Genomic DNA, 22422 nt, shown 5'->3' with positions numbered 1-22422 from the left:
GAAAAGGGAAAACATTTCAAAACGGAAAGGAAAAAACCATTAAAAAAGGAAAGAAAAGGGGAAAAAACATTAAAAAGGGGGGAAAAAGGGAATAAAAGGGGAAAAATCATTACAAAAGGGGGGAAAGGAAAAATACATTTAAAAAGGGAAAGAAAACGGAAAGAAAGGGAAGAAAACAAAAAAAGGGAAAGAAAAGGGAAAAACAAAAAAGGGAAAGAAAATTAAAAAAAAACATTAAAAGGGTAAAGAAAAGGGGGGAAAAGGGAAAAAACATTAAAAAAGGAAAAAAAAAATTTAACCTTTTTTTCCTCTTTTTCTGCCTTTCCTGGATTTTTTAGGGGGGATTGGAAGTCAAGATATCCACAAGAATCAACAGGAGAGCCAGAGCAGGGAGATATTCTCTTAATGAGCCAGCCTGCACTGGATCCAAGAAATTCAAGGGAAAAATCAGATTTTTTAAAGAGAATATCCAGATTTCTAAGATTTCTAAGATCCAGATTTCTATGAGAATAACCAAGATTTCCATCACAATTCAAAAATGAAGTGGGACACCCAAAAATGAGGTGGAGAGTGGAGGAGGGATCCACCCAGAGCCATTTCCTCTCATTCTCCATCCATAATTTTTGGGCCAAGTGCTCCAGGGATACTCCAGGGCTGTCTGAGATATTTCAGCAGTGTTTTAGCACAATCTGCTCCAGTTCAGAAGAGTTTTAATCTTCACAAGAACTGTCCAGAGTGTGCTACAGCAAAGGAAATAAATGGGATCGTTTCCATTTCATTTTATCCCTTTTTCTTTCCGTGCCATGATTTGTTTCCAGTACAGCCAGAGATAAAACTAAATGGAAACTACTTTTTTCCCCTCCTTCCAATATTTCTCTGTTCACTAAAAACCAGCCAGAAAGTCACTTTTGGATAATGGTTCATCATCCATCTTGTTTGTGGGAGTAGTTCTGGCCCTTTTTGGGTGGATTTTTATTTTATTTGTTTCCTTTTTGGAAACTCAAGTTTTCAATTTCCCTTTCTGGAACGTGCCTCAGCAACTTCTGAGCAAGTTCAGAGCAACTTCCAAGGATATCCCAGAGGCTGGGAGAGGAGGGGCTTGGCTTTGATCAAATCCTCATCAGGATCAGATTAATACAGAAACAGCAGAGATTTGTGGCCAAAAAGGAGACAGAGGAGTCCTGGAACTTTTCTCCAATCAAGGCAGAGGCCATGGGGTATTCCACTCAAATTTTTGGAGGATGCAGCCTCCTTTTTATCCCAATTTCCCAGCTGCATTTCCCTTCCCTCTTTCCCCATTTCTGAGGTACTTGAGAGGTTCAGACTTCCCAAAATTCCTGATACAGAAGATTTCCTTCCAATGTACAACCCTCCCTTTTAATTTTTAATTCCTATGGAATTTAGGGGGTTTTCCCCATTGCTGAGGTGCTTGAGAGGTTCAGACGTCCCAGAACACCTGATCCCAAAGATTCCCCTCTAATGTACAACCCTCCCTTTTCATTTTCAATTCTTACAGAATTTAGGGGTTTTTCTTCCCCATTGTTTCTTTCACCTTTCAATGTCAAATTTCGTTTCTCAACAAACCTAAAGTTTATCTGCAAAATCAAATATCCTTTTCCATTATCAATCAGTGGAATCCTTCCCATTGCTCCTTTTCTCTCCCGATGCTGTTTTATCCCCCTGAACAGCTCCAGCCTCCCAGAGCCACAACACTCGAGCTCAGCTCCATTTAAAGGAGGTGCTGAAGTGTTTTGCTGAGCAGCAATGCTTTAAGTGTGTGTTTAAAGGCTCCACTGAACTGGCATTTAACAGCTGCAGAGTGACTCCAAAACCTTTCCCCAGGGAGGAGAGGTTGGGGCTGCATTGCCTCCCTCCCTCCCTGAGCCCAGGGTTAACCATTGCATGGTGCCAGGAAAATCCATCCACAAGCACCAGAGGTTTGTGGCCAAAAAGGAGACAGAGGAGCCCTGGAACTTTATCACAATAAAGGGAGAGGCCATGGGGGATTTCCCTGAGGTCTCTCAAATTTTTAGAGGATTTTTTATCAGAGTTTCCCTGGAAGAGGCCATGGGGATTTTCCATGGGGAAAGGACACAGCCTCCTTTTTATCCAATTTCCCAGTTGCATTTCCCTCTCCCTTTCCCCATTTCTGAGGTACTTGAGGGGTTCAGACTTCCCAAATCACCTAACACAGACCCCCTTCTGATGTTCCCCCCTTTTTCTTGTGTCTCTTTTTTTTCCCTCCAAATCCAGAGATTCAGCACAGTTTGAGTGAGCAACAATCTGTGGAATTCCTATGGAATTTATGGTTGTTCCCATTGATTCTTTCACCTCTCTGTATCTGAACTTTTCTACCATCAGTAAAACAAAGACACCACCTCACTGCTCTGAGTGGGCAAAGTGCCGCAGCAGGAGAGCAGAGCAGGCACCAAACTGAGGCTTTAAATTTTAACTTTCATATTTTTCAGATTCTATACTGCATTTTATATACCCTAATAATATAAACCTTAATGCTGAACTCCATATAAAGTGTTTTAGCAAGTTCTCCTCACAGCTCAGTCCCACAATCCTTTCCCAGCCCCAGAACCAAGGACATCACTGCAGCTTCAGCCACAAAAAGTGCAAACAGCAGGGAATGGAGGGGAGCAGGCTGGGAGGGTGGGACTGCATCACCTGCAGGCTGGAATATAAAAAATATAACTTATAGAAGTTATATAAAAACTTATAGAAGTTATATATAAAACTTATAGAAGTTTTATAAATTATAAAAATCAGGGTCTATCTTGGGTGTAGCCTCCGCCAGGCTCTTGGGAGAGAGGGAAAAATGTCCTTGTGCTGCCCAAGGTGGATCCTATAAAAACCCTTTTAATAAATCCTTTTAATAAAGAAATAATAAATAAATTTTTCTTTCAACTCTGTCCAGCCCCTGCTCTAGGCAGCCTCTCCAGGCCCCAGAGTGGAGCTGAGCTGCCAGGGTGTCACAGACATCTTTTATAGAAAATCCTTTCTTTAAGATTTTTCCTCCTGAGAAGCTGGGAGGCCTCAGGAACAAAAATGCAAACAATGGTTATCTGCTGCTGTGGGATGCAACAGGTGCATCTGTGATTGGTCTCATGTGGTTGTTTCTAATTAATGGCCAATCACTGTCCAGCTGACTTGGACGCAGAGCTCAGGCTACAAACTTTTGTTATCATCCTTTCTTATTCTATTCTTAGCTGGCCTTCTGATGAAATCCTTTCTTCTATTCTTTTAGTATAGTTTTAATGTACTCTATATCATAAAATAATAAATCAGGCCTTCTGAAACATGGAGCCAGATCCTCGTCTCTCCCCTCATCCTCAGACCCCTGTGAGCACCGTCACACCAGGGCAGATCAGAGCTCTCCCTCCACGCTCAAAGCTCAGAGTGGGACCAGCAGTGAGTGCCCTGCTCAGTGTGAACTGATCCCACACAGACACTGGGTGCCAGTGTTGGCCTGCTCAGCTCCTCCCGGCAGCCAGCCCTGGCCATGGAACACTCTTTGTTCTGGGGGAAAAAAGCCACTTCCAACTTTAGAGGCCACATTGTTCAGCTGCTCATTGATCTCCTCTGGCTGCTGGCTCCTCACCCAGGAGCGGGGGGTGCAGCCAGCTCCATCTGCTAAATAAATAAATAAAACGTGAAATAAATAAATATGGCACCGCATCACTGCATTCCTGGGCTCACAGCCCCCTCTGCAATGGGAAGGGCTGCAAGGGCAAATATCATGAAATATCACATCCCTGACATCAAAATATGACACCAAAAGGCAAAGGAGGCTGAGCTGGCAGTGCAGCCACCTCCCACCAACAGCCAGGAACCAAAACCACCCCAAGGATGGTGCCACAAACAGCCCACAGAGCTGCCACAGCGATTCTGGTCACCAGCTGCCGCCAGCTCCACAGACTCATTATTAATTTGTGGTCATAGCTGATGAAAAATAAAAAACCCCAAACCCTCCAGATGGTAATTTCATCCCCTTCACTGCAAACACAGCTCAAGTGATCTAATTATGTCATAAAAACACGCCCAGGGCTCAGCACAAGCAGAGTCTGGGGAGGGCTCAGCTCCTTCAGCTGCACTTGGGATCTCCCCAGTGCCTGAATCTGGTCAGGGACAGGAATTTCTCCTGATTTCTGCACCTTTGCTGTGCCAGAATGCAAGGCAGAATATGATATATAATATATAATATATAATATATAATATATAATATATAATATATAATATATAATATAATATATAATATAGTATATAGTATATAGTATATAGTATATAGTATATAGTATATATAATATATTATATATAATATATTATATATAATATATTATATATAACATACAATGTATTATATATAACATATAATGTATAAATACATAAATATATAATATAAATATATATAATATTATATGATATATTATATGATATATTATATGTGATAGATAAAATATTATATATATCTGACATAATATATAATAGATGATATCTATATATGATATATAAAAATATAATATATAAAATATATAATATATATAATATGTAATAGAAATTATAACGTATAATTTAATGTATTAATATATCAAATAATTTCTGCACAAAATTGGGGACTTTACAGGAAATTTTTCTGATTTTGCTGAATTTTTTCACTTTGTTGCTGAAATCATTGGAAGGTGAAATAACTGAATTGTATTAATATACACAATATAAATACGAGCATAATAGATTATACATTACATTAATGTGTGATCTAATCTATTATCGATATTGTATATTAATATAGAATTATATGTGATAATATTATATATATAATATATAACATATTTAATTATATATAAAATAGAATTTATATATATATATATAAATATAAATATATACATATAAAATTTCATATATATATATATAGATATTAGATAGATAGATAGATAGATAGATAGATATAGATATATATATAGATATATGTATAAAATTTGGAATAAATGTTCCAAACATCTCAAGGAGACCTTAAACACACCAGGAATTCATGCAGGGGAGTGATTACAAATGAAAAAAATCTATATATCCATACTGCAAAGCATCCACTGTACAAACATTGTCATGGAAACAGAACTCAGATCTGCTTTAAAAGGACTCAGAGTAAGGGGGAAGAGAAAGGGCTGGACTGAACCCAAAAAAAAAAAAACCCAATAAAAACCCTCCCAACTGCCCTGAATCTTCTTCTGCAAATCCCAGAATTCCACAAAAATCAGAATTTCACGGGCTGCACAACCTGCACAGGCCCAACACAACCTGACCCTTCTCCAAGATCCCAAAATTTTCCTGTCCCACATGATTTCTCCACAAAAAAAAATTCCAAATATCCCTGCTCTGCTCCCAGCCACTGCTTCCAATGCTGCCCCTGGAATTTCCAGGGGGGAATTTCAGGGCTCCAATTGCTGCTCACACAAATTGCTCCAGGGCTTTGTTGTGCTCTGCTCCATTGCCCTTGCAGCAGAACACGGATTTTTCTGTAAAATATCCAAATTCCAGCTGCTCTGGGTCTGCTCACGCAGAATTACAAAAGTAGAACAGGAATTTGACTTCCAGGAAGTTTTTTTTTCCTGCTGAATTCTTTCCTTAACAGTCACCAGCTCTTGGGGGACACAAAATCCCATTATTGAAATGCTGGGAGATGGTTTGGGATAAAAACACCAGGACTTGGTTGGGAATTCCCATCAAAACACAAATAATGGGATTATTAGGGGATAAATAAATAGGGAATAAATATATTTCATAATAAATAAAATAAATAAGTAGGGAATAAATAAAATTTTTTCCTCCCATTCTGTGCTCCTGGCTTAATTTTATAGGATGAGAGTTGGCACTGAGGAGCGGGTTAAAAACAATATTCATTATTCCAATGTATTTTAAATGGAAAAAAAAGATTCCTCTGGTTCAGTTTAGAGCATTAAATCTATAAATATTTATAAATATATAAGAATAGTCTGGAATATGAATTCTGGGACCAACCAGGAGATGGAATTTCCACACTCCCAGAGGAAAGTCAGATAAAAATTCCAGTTAAAATTCCAGATGCTCCACAAGAATAAATGAGTAATTTAAGGACAAATTCTTCCTAAAAACCATCAGGGAGGAACAAAAAAGGGAAAACTGCTCTGGACTCAGTTTTGGGCTCTGAAAGGGATGGAGGGGTTGGGAAGAGGGTGAAGCAGGTACATGGTCCCAAATTCAGGATAAATGATGTGGATTTGTACAAATGGGGGACAACCCAGATACTGGGAAAATCCATCAGAATGAAATAAAAATGGGGGAAAAATGAGAGGAAAGAAATATTCCTGCAGATTTGCTTTCCCCACGAGGCCAGGGCAAAACAACCAATTCATTTCACAAATCGACATTTCACAATTCATTTTGGGAAATTCAGATTTGCCCCTCCAACCAGGAGATGGAATTTCCACACTCCCCAGAGGAAAGCCAGATAAAAATTCCACTTAAATTCCAGTGATAAATAAGTAATTTAAGGACAAATTCTTCCTAAAAGCCATCAGGGAGGAACAAAAAAGGGAAAACTGCTCTGGACTCAGTTTTGGGCTCTGAATGGGTTATTTGGAACCCATTTTCCCCAAGCTTTTTTTACCCAGCCTCTTTCTTTCCCCTCAGCTTTTGTGCAAAGCTGAAAATATCCAGCCATGCCACGCTGCCTGTTTGTGGAATAACATCAGAGCTGCCAAATTCCCCCTCCCTCCATTCTGCACTGCTCACTGCCCATTCCCAGGCAGAAAAAAATGGGATTTTTTTTTTTTTTGTTTTTCTCCCTTGCTTTGGCACCAGAAGCTCTCTGGAATTGAATGAGCTCATGTTTTTTTCCCCCATCAGGATGAAAAGTGCTCCCAGCATTTAATGGGATTTGTTGGGATCACAAAGATTTGGGTGTGGGGGTTTGATCCAGCAGAGGAGAAACACCTGGATCTTGGATTTACATGTATTAACATATGTGTTTAATACAAATATAATAATTCAGCAGCAAAATGGGCCAAATTCACCGCCAAAATGGGAAAAAAATAAGCACCAAAATGGGCCAAACTCAAGCAGTAAAATTGGACGTATTCAGCACCAAAATGGACCAAATAAAGCATTAAAATGGGAAAAATTAAAGAACCATAACGAGTCAAGTTAAGCATCAAAATGGGCCAAATACAACAGCAAAATGTGAAAAATTCAAGCAGTAAAATCGGACAAATTCAGCACCGAAATGGTCAAAATTCAGCACCAAAATGGGCCAAATTCAAGCACCAAAATGGGAAAAATTCCAAGCACCATAATGGGCCAAATTCAAGCAGTAAAATTGGACAAATTCAGCACCAAAACGGGAAAAATTAAAGCACCATAATGGGCCCAATTTCAGCAGTAAAATGGGACAAATTCGGCACCAAAATGGGACAAATTAAGGCACCAAATTCAAGCAGTAAAACTGGACAAGTTCAGCACCAAAATGGGCCAAACTCAAGCACCATAATGGGCCAAATTCAGCATTGAAATGGGAGAAATTAAGCATCAAAATTGACCAAATTAAAGCTCCAAAATGGGGCCAAAATCAGCACCAAAACGAGACAAATTCAGCACCAAAATGTGAAAAATTAAAGCACCATAATGGGAAAAATTAAAGTACCATCACGGGACAAATCAGGCATCAAAATGGACCAAATTCAGCACCAAAATGGGAAAAATTAAAGCAACAAAATGGACCAAATTCAGCACCAAAATAGACCAAATTAAAGCACCAAAATGGGGAAAATTCAAGCAGTAAAAATGGACAAATTCAAGCTCCAGAGCTCCCTCAGAGGCTCCTGCACTATTTTTTTCCCTCTCCTCCCTCACCCAGGAGTGGCAGCTCCTTCACTGCAAGTGTCACTTGAATTTGCTTAAATGCTTTAATAGAGCCTCCTGATTGGGCTCATTTGCATATGCAAATCACACGCCAATAGGAGACACTTAATATTCCCCTGACTTCATTTAGGGCTGCAGCAAACGTGGGTCAATATCTGAGGGGAGGGGGGCTTGGGGCTGAGTCAGCAAATGCTAATTAGCTCTGCTGCTTCCAAGCCTTAAAATCAATTAGTGGGATATTAAAGCAGACTGGCTGGGAGCTCATTGAAGTAATAAAAGTCTTTTGTGTGGCTAAAAAAGGAAAAAGGAAAAAAATAAAAGAAAAAATTTTTTAAAAAATAAGAGGAAGGTTTAACTCTTCCTTCCCTGGAGAGGATCCTGATGGGGAGAAAATTATCCAGCCCTGGGATGTGGCTCTGGATTGGGGGACAAAATCAGGAAAACCCCAAATTCAAATGGATTTCAGTGGGATTTTTCTTTCTGCCCTCATTGGAGCAATGGGAACATTCAGGGAGAGCAAGAGCAGCGCACCCACAGCCACTAAATCCTGACTGGGAGGGGAAAAAGCAGGAAAATCCCAGATTCACATGGATTTAAATGAGATTTTTTCCCTCTGCCCTCATTGGGGCAATGGGAACATTAGAGACCTGGCTCTCCTGGACTTGATTGGGTGAGAAAAGCAGAAAAATCCCGAATTCAAATGGATTTCAGTGAGATTTTTCCCTTTGCCCTCATTGGAGCAATGGGAACACTCAGGGACAGCAAGAGCAGCACATCCACAGCCACTAAATCCTGATTGGGAAGGAGAAAAGCAGGAAAATTCCAAATTCACATGGATTTCAGTGGGATTTTTCCCTCTGCCCTCGTTGGAAAAATGGGAACAGCAGGAGGAACGGGGAGCAGCATATCCACAGCCACCAAACTCTGAGTGGAGGGGAAAATCAGGAAAATCCCAGATTCACATGGATTTAAATGAGATTTTTCCCTCTGCCTTCATTGGAGTAATGGGAACACTCAGGGACCTGGCTCTGCTGGGCTAGATTGGGAGGAAAAGCAGGAAAATCCCAAATTCAAATGGATTTCAGGGGAATTTTTCCCTCTGCCCTCGTTAGAATAATGGGAACAGCAGAAGGAATGGGAGCAGCACATCCACAGCCAGCAAACCCCATATTGGAAAAGCAGGAAAATCCCAAATTCACATGGATTTCAATGAGATTTTTCCTCCCCTGAGATGGGAACGCTCAGGGATCTGGCTTTGCTGGGCTGGACTGGGGGGAAAAGCAGGAAAATCCAAATGCACATGGATTTCAGTGGGATTTTTCCCTCTGCCCTCATTGCAACAATGGGAACAGCAGGAGGAACAGGAGCAGCACATCCACAGCACCAAATCCCAGTTTCCAGGACAGAAATTCCCAGTAAATCCTGGTCAGTGCCATGCCCAAGGCAAGGATTCCAGGATTTTACAGCTCCAAAAATCCCACTGAGCACTCCAGGAGCAACAGCACGAGCTGAATTGTGTGCTCTAAAAATCTGAATCGTGTGCTCCAAAAATCTGAATTTTGGGCTCTAAAAATCTGAACCCTGGGCTTTGGAAATCTGAACTCTGGGCTTTGGAAATCTGAATAGTGAGCTTTGGAAATCTGAATTCTGGGCTCTGGAAATCTGATCTGTGTGCTCTAAAAATCTGAACTCTGGGCTTTGGAACTCTGAATCCTGAGGTTTTATTTCCCTGTTGATGTGTTGAGCTCAGTGATGCAGCACCAAGCTCAGCCCAACCTGCACCTGAGGAAATCCACTGGATTCACCCCAAAATCGAGGTGTTCCCACCCTGAGGAATGTTCTGGATGGGGGTGACTCCACCAGGAAGATCCTTTGGAATCACCAGCTGAGGGTCACAGGCTCACAGGAGAGGCACAGGCAGGAAAACCCACAAAAATTGAATTTTTAAGGTTTTTCCCCCTCTCTCAGCTGCAGCTCCTGCACCCACCCCATGGATATTTGACTTTGGGAACTCATGGGAAGCTCCTGGATCCAGATCCCAGCTCAGTGAACATCCCCAATCCTCCTTTCTGTCCCCTTCCCCACCTAAAATTGTGAATTCATGAACAAAACCCCCAAATTCCCAGGGAAACCCAGCTGAATTCCCAGCACAGCCAAATTCCCATTTATCCCTTTGCTCTCTAATCAAGATTTTTTTTTTGCTTTATGAGTTCCTGAGCACCTGCTGCAGCCCCGAGCTCATCACCCCTGCTCAGGGCAGGCACCTGGCTGCGTTTTACATCCCCAAATTTATTGGACACCACGGAGCAGCACTCAAACAGCTCCTGCCAAGGCTGGCAAAAAAAATAAAACTGCATCACCCCAGCCATGCCAATTTGCCATTCCCTCCCCTGGCAAGGCTGGAGTGGCACTGCCTGCAATGTGCTGGTGACCAGGAGAACAATTCCAGCTCTGTTCCGTCCTTTTTTTTTGTTTTTGTTCAGGAGCAAAGTGGAAATAAACAGCTAAATAGGATTTAAAAGGCAGCTTTGGATCTCTCAGGTGGCTTTGCTGTGCTCTGGGAGTTGGCCAGAAAACAGCAACTGCTGTCTAAAGCTGCAGGAGGGGAATTTTTGGGTGTTTTTTTTGACCCAAAGTAAAGGTTTTTATTCACATCAGTTCTCCCATTGCTGGCACAGACCCAAGCGCCAGCAGGAATTGGGGTTAATTTGGGATAAAAAAGCCCAGGTGAGGGATTTTGACTGCAGATTCCCATCCACCACCCCACACACATCACTGCCAGGGAATTTTTGTGCCAAATCCTTCATTTCCCAACCCGTGGCACATGGGAAATGGACCAGGAGCTGCAGGTCGTGACCAGGGACATGGCAAAAAAAATAAAAATTCCCCATGAAAAACCTGCTCAAGGCAAACCAAATGTTTGATATGAGGTGGAAAACCACTTAATTGGGGACACAATCAATGCAGGGCTATGCTTGAAATCTAATTATCCATCTCCTCCTGCAGACACTGCCCTGTGCACAACAGCCCTGGCACTCAATACTATTGACAGTCCTGCCCTGCTCTCCTGCTTTTCCATGGAATCCAGGGAAAAAATCCAAGCAAAAAAAAAAAAAGCAAATTAAAATTCCCGTGCTGGCACATCCCAAAATCCAGGATTTTATGGCCTGCCATGCTGTTTTCTCCTTGGCTTTATCACCACAAGCTGTGAGGGGGCTACAAACTTGATTTTCTTAATTGAGCACAGCTCAGGAAAAGGGGTGAGGAAAATCCAATAAATATTCAGGATATTCAGGAATTGTTTCCCCACTTTCCAACCACCACAGGATGTCAGACAGTCCTGAAGCTCAGGAGGAATCTGAAAGCAATAAAATTGTTGAAAGGTGATAAAATTTGTCTGAGCTGAAGGTTTTGGTCAGGAATTGGGATGGAATTATTCCCTGGGAGGGTTGGGATGGAATTCCCAGAGCATCCTGTCCAAGGAGCACCCTGGGATCATGGAAGGTGTCCCCTGCCCTGGCAAGGGGGGAATGGGATCAGCTTTGAACCCAAAACCATTCCAGAATTCCAAGTGGGAACTTCCCATCAGCATTCCCAGCTCATTCTGCATCTAGCTCTTTGTTAATATTGGAAATTTGGGAACTCACCCTCAATATTCACAGCAGAATGCTTGTTTGGTTTTATGGAGTTTTGTTTGGCTTTGTGAGTTCTTTAGTTTGGGTCTTTGTATTGGTTTTAGTTTGTTTGGGGTTGTGGTCTTTAATTTAGGTTTTTTGTTTGTTTGGCTCTGTGTGTTCTTTAGCTTGCGTCTTTGTTTGGTTTGTGTTTTTTTGTTTGTTTAGTTTGTGGTCTTTAGTTTATTTGGGTTTGTGGGTTTTAGTTTGGGGGTTTTTGCTTGTTTGGGCTTGTGGGGAATTAGTTTGGGGGTTTATGGATTTTAATTTGATTGGTTTTGTGGCTTTCAGTTTGTTTGGTTTGTGGGTTTTTAGTTTGTTTGGCTTCATGTGTTCTTTAGTTTGGGCTTTTTGTTTGTTTGTTTAGTGGTTTTTAGTTTATTTAGGTCTGTGGTCTTTATTCGGGTTTGTGGTTTTTAATTTGGGTTTTTTATTTGTTTGGGTTTGTGGAATTTCAATTTGGTTGGCTTTGTGCCATTTTAGTTTGTTTGGTTTATGGTCTTTAGCTTGGCTTTGTGTGTTCTTTAATTTGGGGGATTTTTTGTTTGGTTTGTGGTTTTCAGTTCGGGTTTTTTGTTTGGGTTTTGTGGATTTTAATTTGGTTGGTTTAGTGGTTTTTAGTTTAATTTGGATGTGTGGTTTTTAGTTTATTTGGTTTGTGGTTTTTAGTTTATTTGGATTTGTGGACTTTAGTTTGTTTTGTGTCCTTTCATTTATTCGAGTTTGTGGTTTTTAATTTGTTTGCTTTGTGGCTTATTTGTTTTGCTTTCGTGGACTTTCTGGCTGGTTGGCTTTGTGGGTTTTTAATTTCTTTTGTAAGATTTTAATTTGTTTGGTTTTGTGGTTTTTTCTTTATTCGGGTCTGTGAGATTTTAGATTTTTTAGGTTTGTGGGATTTGAGTGCATTTGGGTTTTGTGGGACTCTAGTTCATTTGGATTTTTGGGATTTTAGTTCACTTGGGTTTGCGGGACTTTAGTTCATTTGGGTTTGGGTGATTTTACTTTATTTGGGTTTGGGGTTTTTAGTTTGGTTTGCCTTTGTTTGCTTTGGCTTTTCCCTCCACCAAGGACACTCCCAGCCTACCAAACCCAGCAGCTCATTTGGGCAATTTCAGACAAAAACCTCCATTACTGAGTCCCCAAATCCCACAAGAACTCAAACTGATCCCACAACAGAGCCAAACTCCAGCTGGGAAAAGGGAGAAGTGCAGCAACAACATCCCCCAAAAAAAACCCCAGAGCCAGGAATGCTCCGAGAGGGACGGAAGCCGCAATAAAAACACAATTTAATTGTATTTTCTCCATCTGTTTGCACAACTCTGCAAAGAGCCTGTGAAGAATGAGCCCAGTATTTATCTCCAAACAGCTCCAGCTCCTTCCCCTGGGGATTTAACGCCTCTAATTCCTGAAAATGAGCAGTGTTGGTGCAGCCCTAATTGCTCCCTTTCAATCAGTGTTTGCTGAGAGAATTCGCTGCAGCTGCCATCGATGTCTTGGGAAGGGAAAAGTTTCATCCCCTGGAATTCCTCAGGGATCCACAGGGCCCTGCTTCAACCCAGGAATTCCCACTGAATTCCGCTTTTTTTGGGGAGGAGAAATCCAGACCACCAACAAAAAACCCCGCCCTAATATTAAAATTTTAATTTTAATTTCATTAAAATTGTAATTTAATTAAAATTAAAATATTAAGTTACAAAGAGGAAGGTTCCTAAAAAAAGGCATTTAAAAAAATATTTTACTTAAATATTCATGTACTTTATGTTTTTATGTATATATAATTTTTTAATATATTTTTGATCTATATATTTTTTAATAGTAACTTTATATCCCTTTAAAAAAGGGTCCTGGGTCCCTCCAGGAACTCCCACTGAATTCTGATTTTTGGGGAGGAAAAATCCAGACTACCAACCAAAAACCCCACCCTAAAATTCAAATTCTAAGTTCCACAATTGAGTTTTTCTAATAAAAATTGCATCTAACATTATTGCATCCCTCTACTTTTACAGAGCCCTCATTGTTTATATTTTATTTAAATACAGGTGTATTTTACATATATTTATATTTAAAATATTTATTAATTTTTAATATTGGGTTTTATCTCTATCCTTTGAAAATATATTCTCCCCTATAAATATATATTATATATTATATATAATATATATAATATATTATATATATTTTATATATTATGTATATAAAATATATTATATATATTTTATATATTATATATATTTTATATATTATATATTCACCCCTTTTTTATATATTTATATCCCTCTTCTACAATTACGTTTATAAATTGTGTCCTGACAAGGATATAAATGAAAATAAACCCCCATGCTCTGCTTGACAAGGTGGGTATTGCCCCAAAGTTGGATTTGGGAAGTTTTTTCCAACCTAAAAACTTCCACAATTGTGTTTTTCCTTAAATCCCTTTTTATTTCTCACCCTCTGCTCTAACACAGCACCCAGACGTGGTGATTTCATAATAATTGAATTTACTTTAATAATTTAATCTTCTTTTATCCTTTCATTAGTGAACAAATAAACCACCTGCTCTGCATCCCCTGCTTTATTTTTATTATTTCTGTGGAATTTGTGTCACTTTTCCTCTCACTCAAATTTGCCTGATTTATTTGAAGTCAGCTCTGAGTGAATTCCTCAGGTGTGAGGCAGCAAGGACAGGAATTAATTCCAGCCTCACACATCTTTCCAGGGCAAGCAAAAAATAAAAATGGGCATTTCTACATTTTTAGGAATTTTTTTTTCCACCAGATGAGGCTGTCAAGATTCACAACCCAGTCAAATTTAACTGGGATTATTTATAACTGGCTCCAAAAAAAAAAATAAAATCTGCAGCTGAAAGGAAATTCAGGACTCCACAGCTGGGTTGGGGCTGGGAAAAAAATCAAATCCTTTAGTGAGCAAAGAAGGAAAAATCGCCCAGTCTGAGGGTGAACAGGGCTAATTAGGAAATCATGCTGAATTCAAGGGACAGTAAACAGGGAGAGAAAACAAATTTAGGGATGCTAAAAGCATGAAAGCATTTAATTTCGATATTTTCCAAATGAGACGTGCTGAAAACGGAGCTCCCTGAACTGCTGGTGTTTCCCGGAAGCTCCTAAGTAAAAAAATTACCTTGAGATCAAAGCATTTTATTGAAATGGAAAAGAAATCCTCTCTGTTCTCCCAATTTTCCAAGAAATGCTGACAGATTTTCAGCTCCTCAATTATTTTTCCACACCAGTCCCTAAATCCATTTCTGTGCTGGTCCAAGGCTCTCTCCTCTCCCCAAATGGGATTTTGGGGAGTCCATTCCCACATTTTTAAGCTGCTGCACTTCTCCCTTTTCCCAGCTGGAGTTTGGCTCTGTTGTGGGATCAGTTTGAGTTCTTGGTGGTTTTGGGGACTCAATAATGGATTTTTTTGTCTAAAATTGCCCAAATGAGCTGCTGGGTTTGGTAGGCTGAGAGTGTCCTTGGTGGAGGAAAAGCCAAAGCAAACAAAGGCAAACCAAGCTAAAAACCACAAATTCAAACCAAACTAAAATCCCACAAATCCGAATAGAGTAAAATCCCAGAAAACCCTATAAACTAAAATCTCACAAAGCCAAATAAATAGAGTAAAATCCCAACAAACCCAAATAGAGCAAAATCCCACAGACCCAAATAGAGCAAAATCCCAACAAATCCAAATAGAGCAAAATCCCACAAATCTAAATGAACTAAAATCTCACAGACCCAAATAAAGTAAAATCCCATAAAGCCAAATGAACTAAAACCCAAAAATCCAAATGACCTAAAATCCCAAAAACCCAAATACCTAAATAAAGTAAAACCCAAAAACCCAAATGAACTAAAATACCACAAACCTAAATGAACAAAATCCCAGAAACCCCTATAAACTAAAATTCCACAAACTCAAATTAACTGAAATCCCACAAATCCAAATAAAGTAACATCCCACAGACTCAAATAAACTAAAATCCCACACATCAAACCAAGATTCCCAGGTATGGGGATTTTGGAAGGGATTTTGAATGAGTTACGGATGGGACTTTTGAGTTTTCAGATTTGTTTTTGTCTTCTCCACAGGCAGGAAGGGTGAGTTTGGCTCACATTGTTACAGCATGGGTCAGGAGGTCACAACACCCTTAGTTACAAGACTTTTAAAGGATTTATTGACCAATAAAATACTGCTAACAAGGCTATTTTTATTTTTGACCCAATCCTTAAATATTTCATATTATGAACCCATGCAACAGTGTTGGCCAATCACACAAACCTACACCACTGCATTCTAAACTCCTTTGTAATTAATACTATTTTTTCTATATCTTAAACTCCAAAACACTAAATTTTCCTCTTCTTAACTTCATGTGTCTCTGTTTAAGCCCTAAATCCACATTCTCGTTTCCAGCACCTCAGTTTGGGAGCCTTTCCCAAGGTCTCAAATCAAATCCTGGCTTTAATTCTAAGCTTGACTTCCAGGCCCAAATTTCTGAGAATTCCCTGCATTTTGGAATCCAGCACCCAAAGAACTGAATCACAATCACTCCTTCTGCCTTAATTAACACCCAAAATACAAATTATTTCCTTTGGGGCAGGCTCAGGGTGGTATTTCAGCAAGTGAACCCTTCTCCTACCCTCAGAACAAAACTCTGATTTATGCCAACGCTGTCTCTGTCACTCTGGCTCAGGTTAAGTTTTAAATACATTTATTTTCCCCCTTCAGTTAGAGCCTTGAAAGCCTCCTAATCACCAGCCAAACAAAGCCCAGATCGTTTCAGATGTGTGTGACTAAAGGGCAGCCCTGGCCCCAGCCTTTGTACAACATTTCCTGCAGCATCAAGGTAATAAAAGAACATTACAAAGTGTACAAGGAGCTGTGTGTAAATGCCAAAAAAATGAACTGGAAATGTCAAGAAAGTGCAAAAAGCAGCAGCGTGTCCTCTGCCCCAGGATTTGGGAGTGTCTCACACAGAGACTGAGAGGGGTTCCACAGCACAGGGGCTGCAAATGGGAGAAGATGAAACAAATTGGGAAAATTTGGGGGGGGAAAAGCAGTTTTGTAAATGGATTTGACTTTCCTCCCAACGGGTGAGATCACCTGTCCTAAAATCTTCACCTGCCCCCAAATCTTGACCTATCCTGACATCCTCACCCATCCCAAAATCCTCACCTGTCCCAAAACCTTCACCTGCCCAAAATCTTCACCTGCTCTGATATCACCCGTCCCAAAATCCTCACCTGCACCAAAACCTTCACGTACCCTGACATCCTTACCTATCCCAAAACCTTCATCTATCCCAAAATCCTCACCTGCCCCAAACCTTCACCTGTCCCAACAGCTTCACCTAGGCTCAAAATCCTCACCTGTCCCAACATCGTCGCTTGTCCCAAAAATTTCACCTACCCAAAACCTTCACCTGTCCTGATATCCTCACCTGCCCCAAAACCTTCACCTGTCCCAAAACCTTCACCTGCTCTGATATCCTCACCTGCCCCAAAACTTTCACCTGTCCTGACATTCTCAGCTGCTCCAAAAGCTTCATCTGTCCCAAAAGTTTCACCTGCTCTAACATCCTCACCTGTCCCAACATCTTTATTTGTCCTGACATCCTCACCTATTCCAAAACTTCCACCTATCCCAAAATCCTCACCTGTCCCAAAACCTTTACCTGTCCTGACATGCTCAGCTGCTCCAAAACCTTCACCTGCCCAAAACTTTCACCTGTCCTGATATCCTCACTTATCCCAAAATCCTCACCTGCCCCAACAGAATCCCAGGGAATTCAGCCAGAGCACACTTTTAACACCAAAAAAACCCCACTCTTCTGGAAAGAACCATCAATTTAAGTGCTGAAAAAGCAGATTAAATGACACAACAGCGAGGCAGAGATGTGCAGCTCCTGGTGCAGACTCTGCAGCCCAGCTCCCACCTCCCAGGTGCAATCCCAGCCCTTCCTGGACTCACCCTCGTAGCTGGCCTGGAAGCCTTGGGCACTGACGGCGTAGTCACTGACGAGCCACAGGGACAGCACCAGGCCCGTGCTGACGATGGGAGCAGGCAGCTGGAACCCTGTCAGCCTGCAGAAACACACACAGGGTCAGAACACAACCGGGAAAACACACAGAGAGGTCACAATCACAGCGAAAACCCACACAAGGTCACACTCATAGGGAAAAATCCACAGTGAGGTCAGCCCCACCAGGGAAAACCCAAAGCCAGGTCACACTCATAGGGAAAAACACACACGAGGTCACACTCATCGGGGAAAACACACACAAGGTCACACTCACCATTGCTGCCCTACAAAAACCCATAGCACTGTCACACTCGTCACTTCTGGCCTGACAAAAACCCACATAAGGTCATACTCATCACTGTCCTGTAAAAATCCACAGTGGGGTTGATCCCATCCCTCTCCTGGAGGAGCTCAGAGCTCCTGAACACCTGGGACAGCCTGAGAACAACAAATTCCTGGGCTTTTCGCACCCTCTGCCTGCCCACAGGAACTGCTCCTGTAATTTTTCACCGTTTTCCACAGGTTTCCACAGTTTTCCACAGTTTTTCTCCACTCCTGTGGTTCCTCACTGCTCCTGTCCCAAACCCCTCCCTGCTTCACCCCTTGGTCACCAACACCTGCCCTGGGACACTCCACAGACCCAGCCCTGGGACAGAGATTATGGGGTGCTGAGTGAGCCCAGGGCTTTGTTCAATAATGCTTAAAATATCTTGAGAACCTTGGAGTAATGAAATGTTCTACAAACTGCACTAAAGTGAACCCAAAAAAAAGGCAAAAAAAATGGATGTTAACAACAAACTAAAGCCTTCAGTGTGGTGCCTGCAGAGTGTTTGACATGGAAAAGGCTGGAAGGTTCTGGGAATCCTCCCCAGGACAAGGATGGGGGTTTCATGTGGGCACAGATCCAAAATGCACCAAAGGATGGTTCCCACCTCCTCCCTGAGGTAAATATCCAAGCTCACAGCCAGGAAATTGCTGCACCAGAGGGGCTGCAGGAATCCCCAGGACACGGGCACAAATCAGAGTGAAGAGCAGAAAATAAAACTGGACAAATCCAGGAACTCCCACCTGCTTCCCTTATGGGCTCACAGCTACATGACAACTGATGTTATTATAAAAACCTGTTCATTACTGATTTGCATTAATCCCAAACACAAACCCCTGGTGCTGAGCCATCCCCAGAGCAGCTTGTTGACCAAAATGACAATTTTACAACTTCCAAACCTCCTTGCACGTGGCCAAGGGGATTCCTGGCCAGATTTCCAATTTAAAGCAATCCCAGGGTGAATTCCTGCCTGTCACTGCTGGGACCAGGAATTCAGAATCCATTCCTTACCTGTCCCAAACCCAAACCTTCACAAACCACAGGAGCAGCAGGAACTGAAGGAATCTGGTATCATTTGGGATCAAGAGTGCTCAAGGGATCACAAGGGCAGGAGTAGCATGAGATAAACAAGAAAAAAGAGAATTTAAAGCTTCTTACAACACACTCTGAGGTTTATCCAGCCAGACTTTGTGCCAGGAGGGGCACAGGATCACCAGGATACAAAGCTCTCTGCCCCTTTAGGAAATACCTGTAAATGTTATTTCATTCAGGGAATTTCCTCTCTTCACCCGGAATGAAAAGGCACCCACAGAACAAAACCAGATTTGGGGAGTTTAAGTTTAAATTTAAATTTAAATTTCTCTGAGCACCCAGCCCAAGCAATTCCTGCTCAAAGTCATCACCAGCCCCTGAGACAGTGAGGGAATTTCCTCCTCTTCTCTCTGCCTCTCATTGAGCAAACCTAAATATTATTTCACACACATTTGAGCTCTGAGTGATGAGAGCTGACAGGCTCTGCCTGAGAACTTTATTGAAGCAAAATTTCCAGTTATTGGCAGAGCTCACAGAGTTGCCAGCCCATGATTTAAGTTTTAATGTCAGCACAGCAGCACTGACCAGCCCTCAGCATAAAATCCACGCTCTGGACAAGCTGGAAGGACAATTGCTCCTGTTTATTAACAATCAGAGCTTCCAGGAGCCAGAAGGATTCAGTTTTTTACTGTGCTGAGTGGAAGTGTCATTGTTTTTTATTAATTAATTTGGCAGTTTAATTAGAGCGGCCTGCTGAAACATTAAAAAAAAAAAATAATCCAGGAAATGCCTGGACCAGCTTTAATAAAAGCAGAACCTGATTTATCTTCCCCTGATCAGCCCATACCATCACAGAGGAATTTTTTAATGCCTTTTCATTACCCAGAGTGGATCTGCTCCCTCCGAGCTGAGCTTTTTGCATCGTGGATTCTGCTCACAGAGGGGAGAACACTTTGCAGATGTTGCTTTTAATTCAGGGCAGCAGAACATGTCCTTTACCTGTAAGGAAGAGCTGCTGTCCCCCAGGAGCCGCAGGAATTAAATGTTACCTGAAACAACACTGCCCTGCAGCATTTATTCCAACACAACTGCTGTTTTCCACTAACAGGGCTTTAAAAGAGAAATTCCTGTGCACGAGGGCATGAAATTGTCACTGAGCTTGTGCTCAGAGCCCACACTGGCTGGAGAGAGAATTTCCAGGAGAACCTCTAGAAATTGATAACTGAGCTTGTTCTCACAACCCACACTGACTGAAGAGACATTTTCCGTGAGAACTTCTAGAAACTGATAAACTGAGCTTGCAATCAGAGCTCATAATGGCTGGAGAGAGAATTTCCAGGAGAACCTCTAGAAATTGTTAAACTGAGTTTGTTCTCACAACTCACATTGGCTGGAGACACATTTTCCATGAGAATCTCTAGAAATTGATAAACTGAGCTTGTTCTCAGAACCCACATTGAGTGTAAAGAAAATTTCCATGAGAACCTCTAGAAATTGATAACTGTGCTTGTTCTCAGAGCCCACACTGAGTGGAGAGAGAATTTCCATGAGAACCTCTAGAAATTGATAAACTGAACTTGTTCTCAGAGCCCACACTGAGTGGAGACACATTTTCCATGGGAACCTCTAGAATTTGATAAACTGTGCTTGTTCTCAGAGCTTACAATGACTGGAGACACAATTTCCATGAGAATCTCTAGAATTTGATAACTGAGCTTGTTCTCAGAGCCCACACTGCGTGGAGAGAGGATTTCCAGAGGAACCTCCAGAAATTGTTAAACTGAGCTTGTTCTCAGAACCCACACTGGCTGGAGACACGATTTCCATGGGAACCTCTAGAAATTGATAATCCAAGCAGCTCGGACCCTCAGAGGTTCCCTTGCAGCAGAGCAGCACCAAAGGCACCAAACCCTGCTCCCCACACACCAAAAATCCCCTCAGCCCACAGAACATCACAGGTGGCTCCACTGCAAGCAAACTCAGCCAGGAGGAAGCAGGAGATGCTGCTTCAGACAGGGAAATAAATCCCTGTGCAGCAGCTCCAGCTTTCCTGGCTGCTCCTGCCCTGGGAATGAGCTGGAGCTGCTCCTGCTCCTCACTGAAATCACAACAAAAGCCACTTCTCTCCTCTCAAGCCTCCAGCCAACACACAAAACTGATTTTTTTTTGTCCTCTCTGATGTCCTTGTCTTGTCCAAGGCAGCATCCCCTTGAAGAACAATCATTTACCATGGCCATGTTCAAAAGCTCAGCTCTGCTGTTCCAAAGCCCCAGGACAGGCAGCATTGGCAGGAATCCCTGCTTGGTAACTGTTCTCCTGCCCTCCTCCCTAAATCTGAGGGATTTAAACCATGGAAAGGCAGACACAACAAGGAATCACTCCCCAGCAAACAGCAATTCTGACATTGCTGATCTTCAGGGCAACAAACACAAAAAAACACAAACTAACAAGGCAAGGAAGCAGCAAACTCCACTCCTTGTTTTTATGGAGGTGAGGGCAGTAATAACAGCAGGAATAATCATATTCCATTCCTTCTGTACCTCCAGCCAAATGGATTATTGAGTGATTATCCCCTTAACGTGCTCGGAGCCAGTGCTGATTGTGTGAGATCTGCAATGTGGTTTTCATTGGCTTAATTTTGCTCCTGCAGCGAGGAACCAAACGAAGCCAGCGCCAGAAATGCCGCTTGATAAGCTTGCCCTTGCAAAAAAAAAATCAATATATCCAAACAAATCAAGCCAGAAATCCTCTGCTCTCTTTGCATCCCTCGTGCTCTGCTTCAGGTGTGCCACGGATGCTGCAAATCTTCCTGGTTTGGCTCTCAATTTGCAGCAGGAAAAATCAGTTTTGGGAGAGGTGATGGCAGTGAGAAGCACCTTCGGGTGAGAAACCCCACCTGCCATGAGGCTCAGCCTGCATGGGACAGAATCCCAGAATCCCAGAATCAGGGAGGTTGGAAAAGCCCTCCAGGGGCATCCAAGCTGTGCCCAATCCCCACTTTGTCCCCAAGTGCCACATCCAGCCCTTCCCTGGACACCTCCAAACCTCCCTGGGCAATGCCTGACCACTCTTTTCATGCAGAACTTTCCCTAAAATCCAATTTAAACCTCTCCTGTTCATCCTGAGGCCATTCCCTCTCCTCCTGTCCCTGTTCCTTGGGAGCAGAGCCCAACCTGGGGCTGTCCCCTCCTGTCAGGAGCTGTGCAGAGCCACAAGGTCCCCCCTGTTGGGAAGGATGAAAGTGTGGCAAGAAAGTCTCACAGATATGTGTGCTTGGCAGAAAGATTTTTAAATGTAGAGTCTGATGAAGGAATAGAGATGGAAGGAAGTTTTGATACAGAAGAAATGAATTGCTGAGCCAGTCTCACTGGATAACCAAGGAGGCAAAGGGAGTGTGTTAGTTAGAAGGGGTTTTTATGGATAAACCCACCCCAAACAAGAAGATGTTTTTACTAAGCAGAAAG

The 22422-nt window shown here is 41.9% G+C and overlaps 1 protein-coding gene across 1 annotated transcript in view; it reads right to left on the bottom strand.

The window, feature by feature from the left end:
- The window catches only part of CSMD2 (CUB and Sushi multiple domains 2), a 247823-nt gene that overhangs the window by 188003 nt on the left and 37398 nt on the right, over positions 1-22422 (bottom strand). The window contains exon 3 of the mRNA XM_054292539.1: positions 17550-17662. Within this exon, the coding sequence (XP_054148514.1) occupies positions 17550-17662 (113 nt within the window). The remainder of the gene's footprint in view (positions 1-17549; positions 17663-22422) is intronic.

Source organism: Melozone crissalis, unplaced genomic scaffold (assembly GCF_028551555.1).
Source record: "Melozone crissalis strain CALT ecotype California unplaced genomic scaffold, PUWL_Pcris_2 ptg000111l_1, whole genome shotgun sequence".
Classification (NCBI taxonomy): Eukaryota; Metazoa; Chordata; class Aves; order Passeriformes; family Passerellidae; genus Melozone; species Melozone crissalis.
This window is presented reverse-complemented; position numbering and strand designations above follow the sequence as displayed.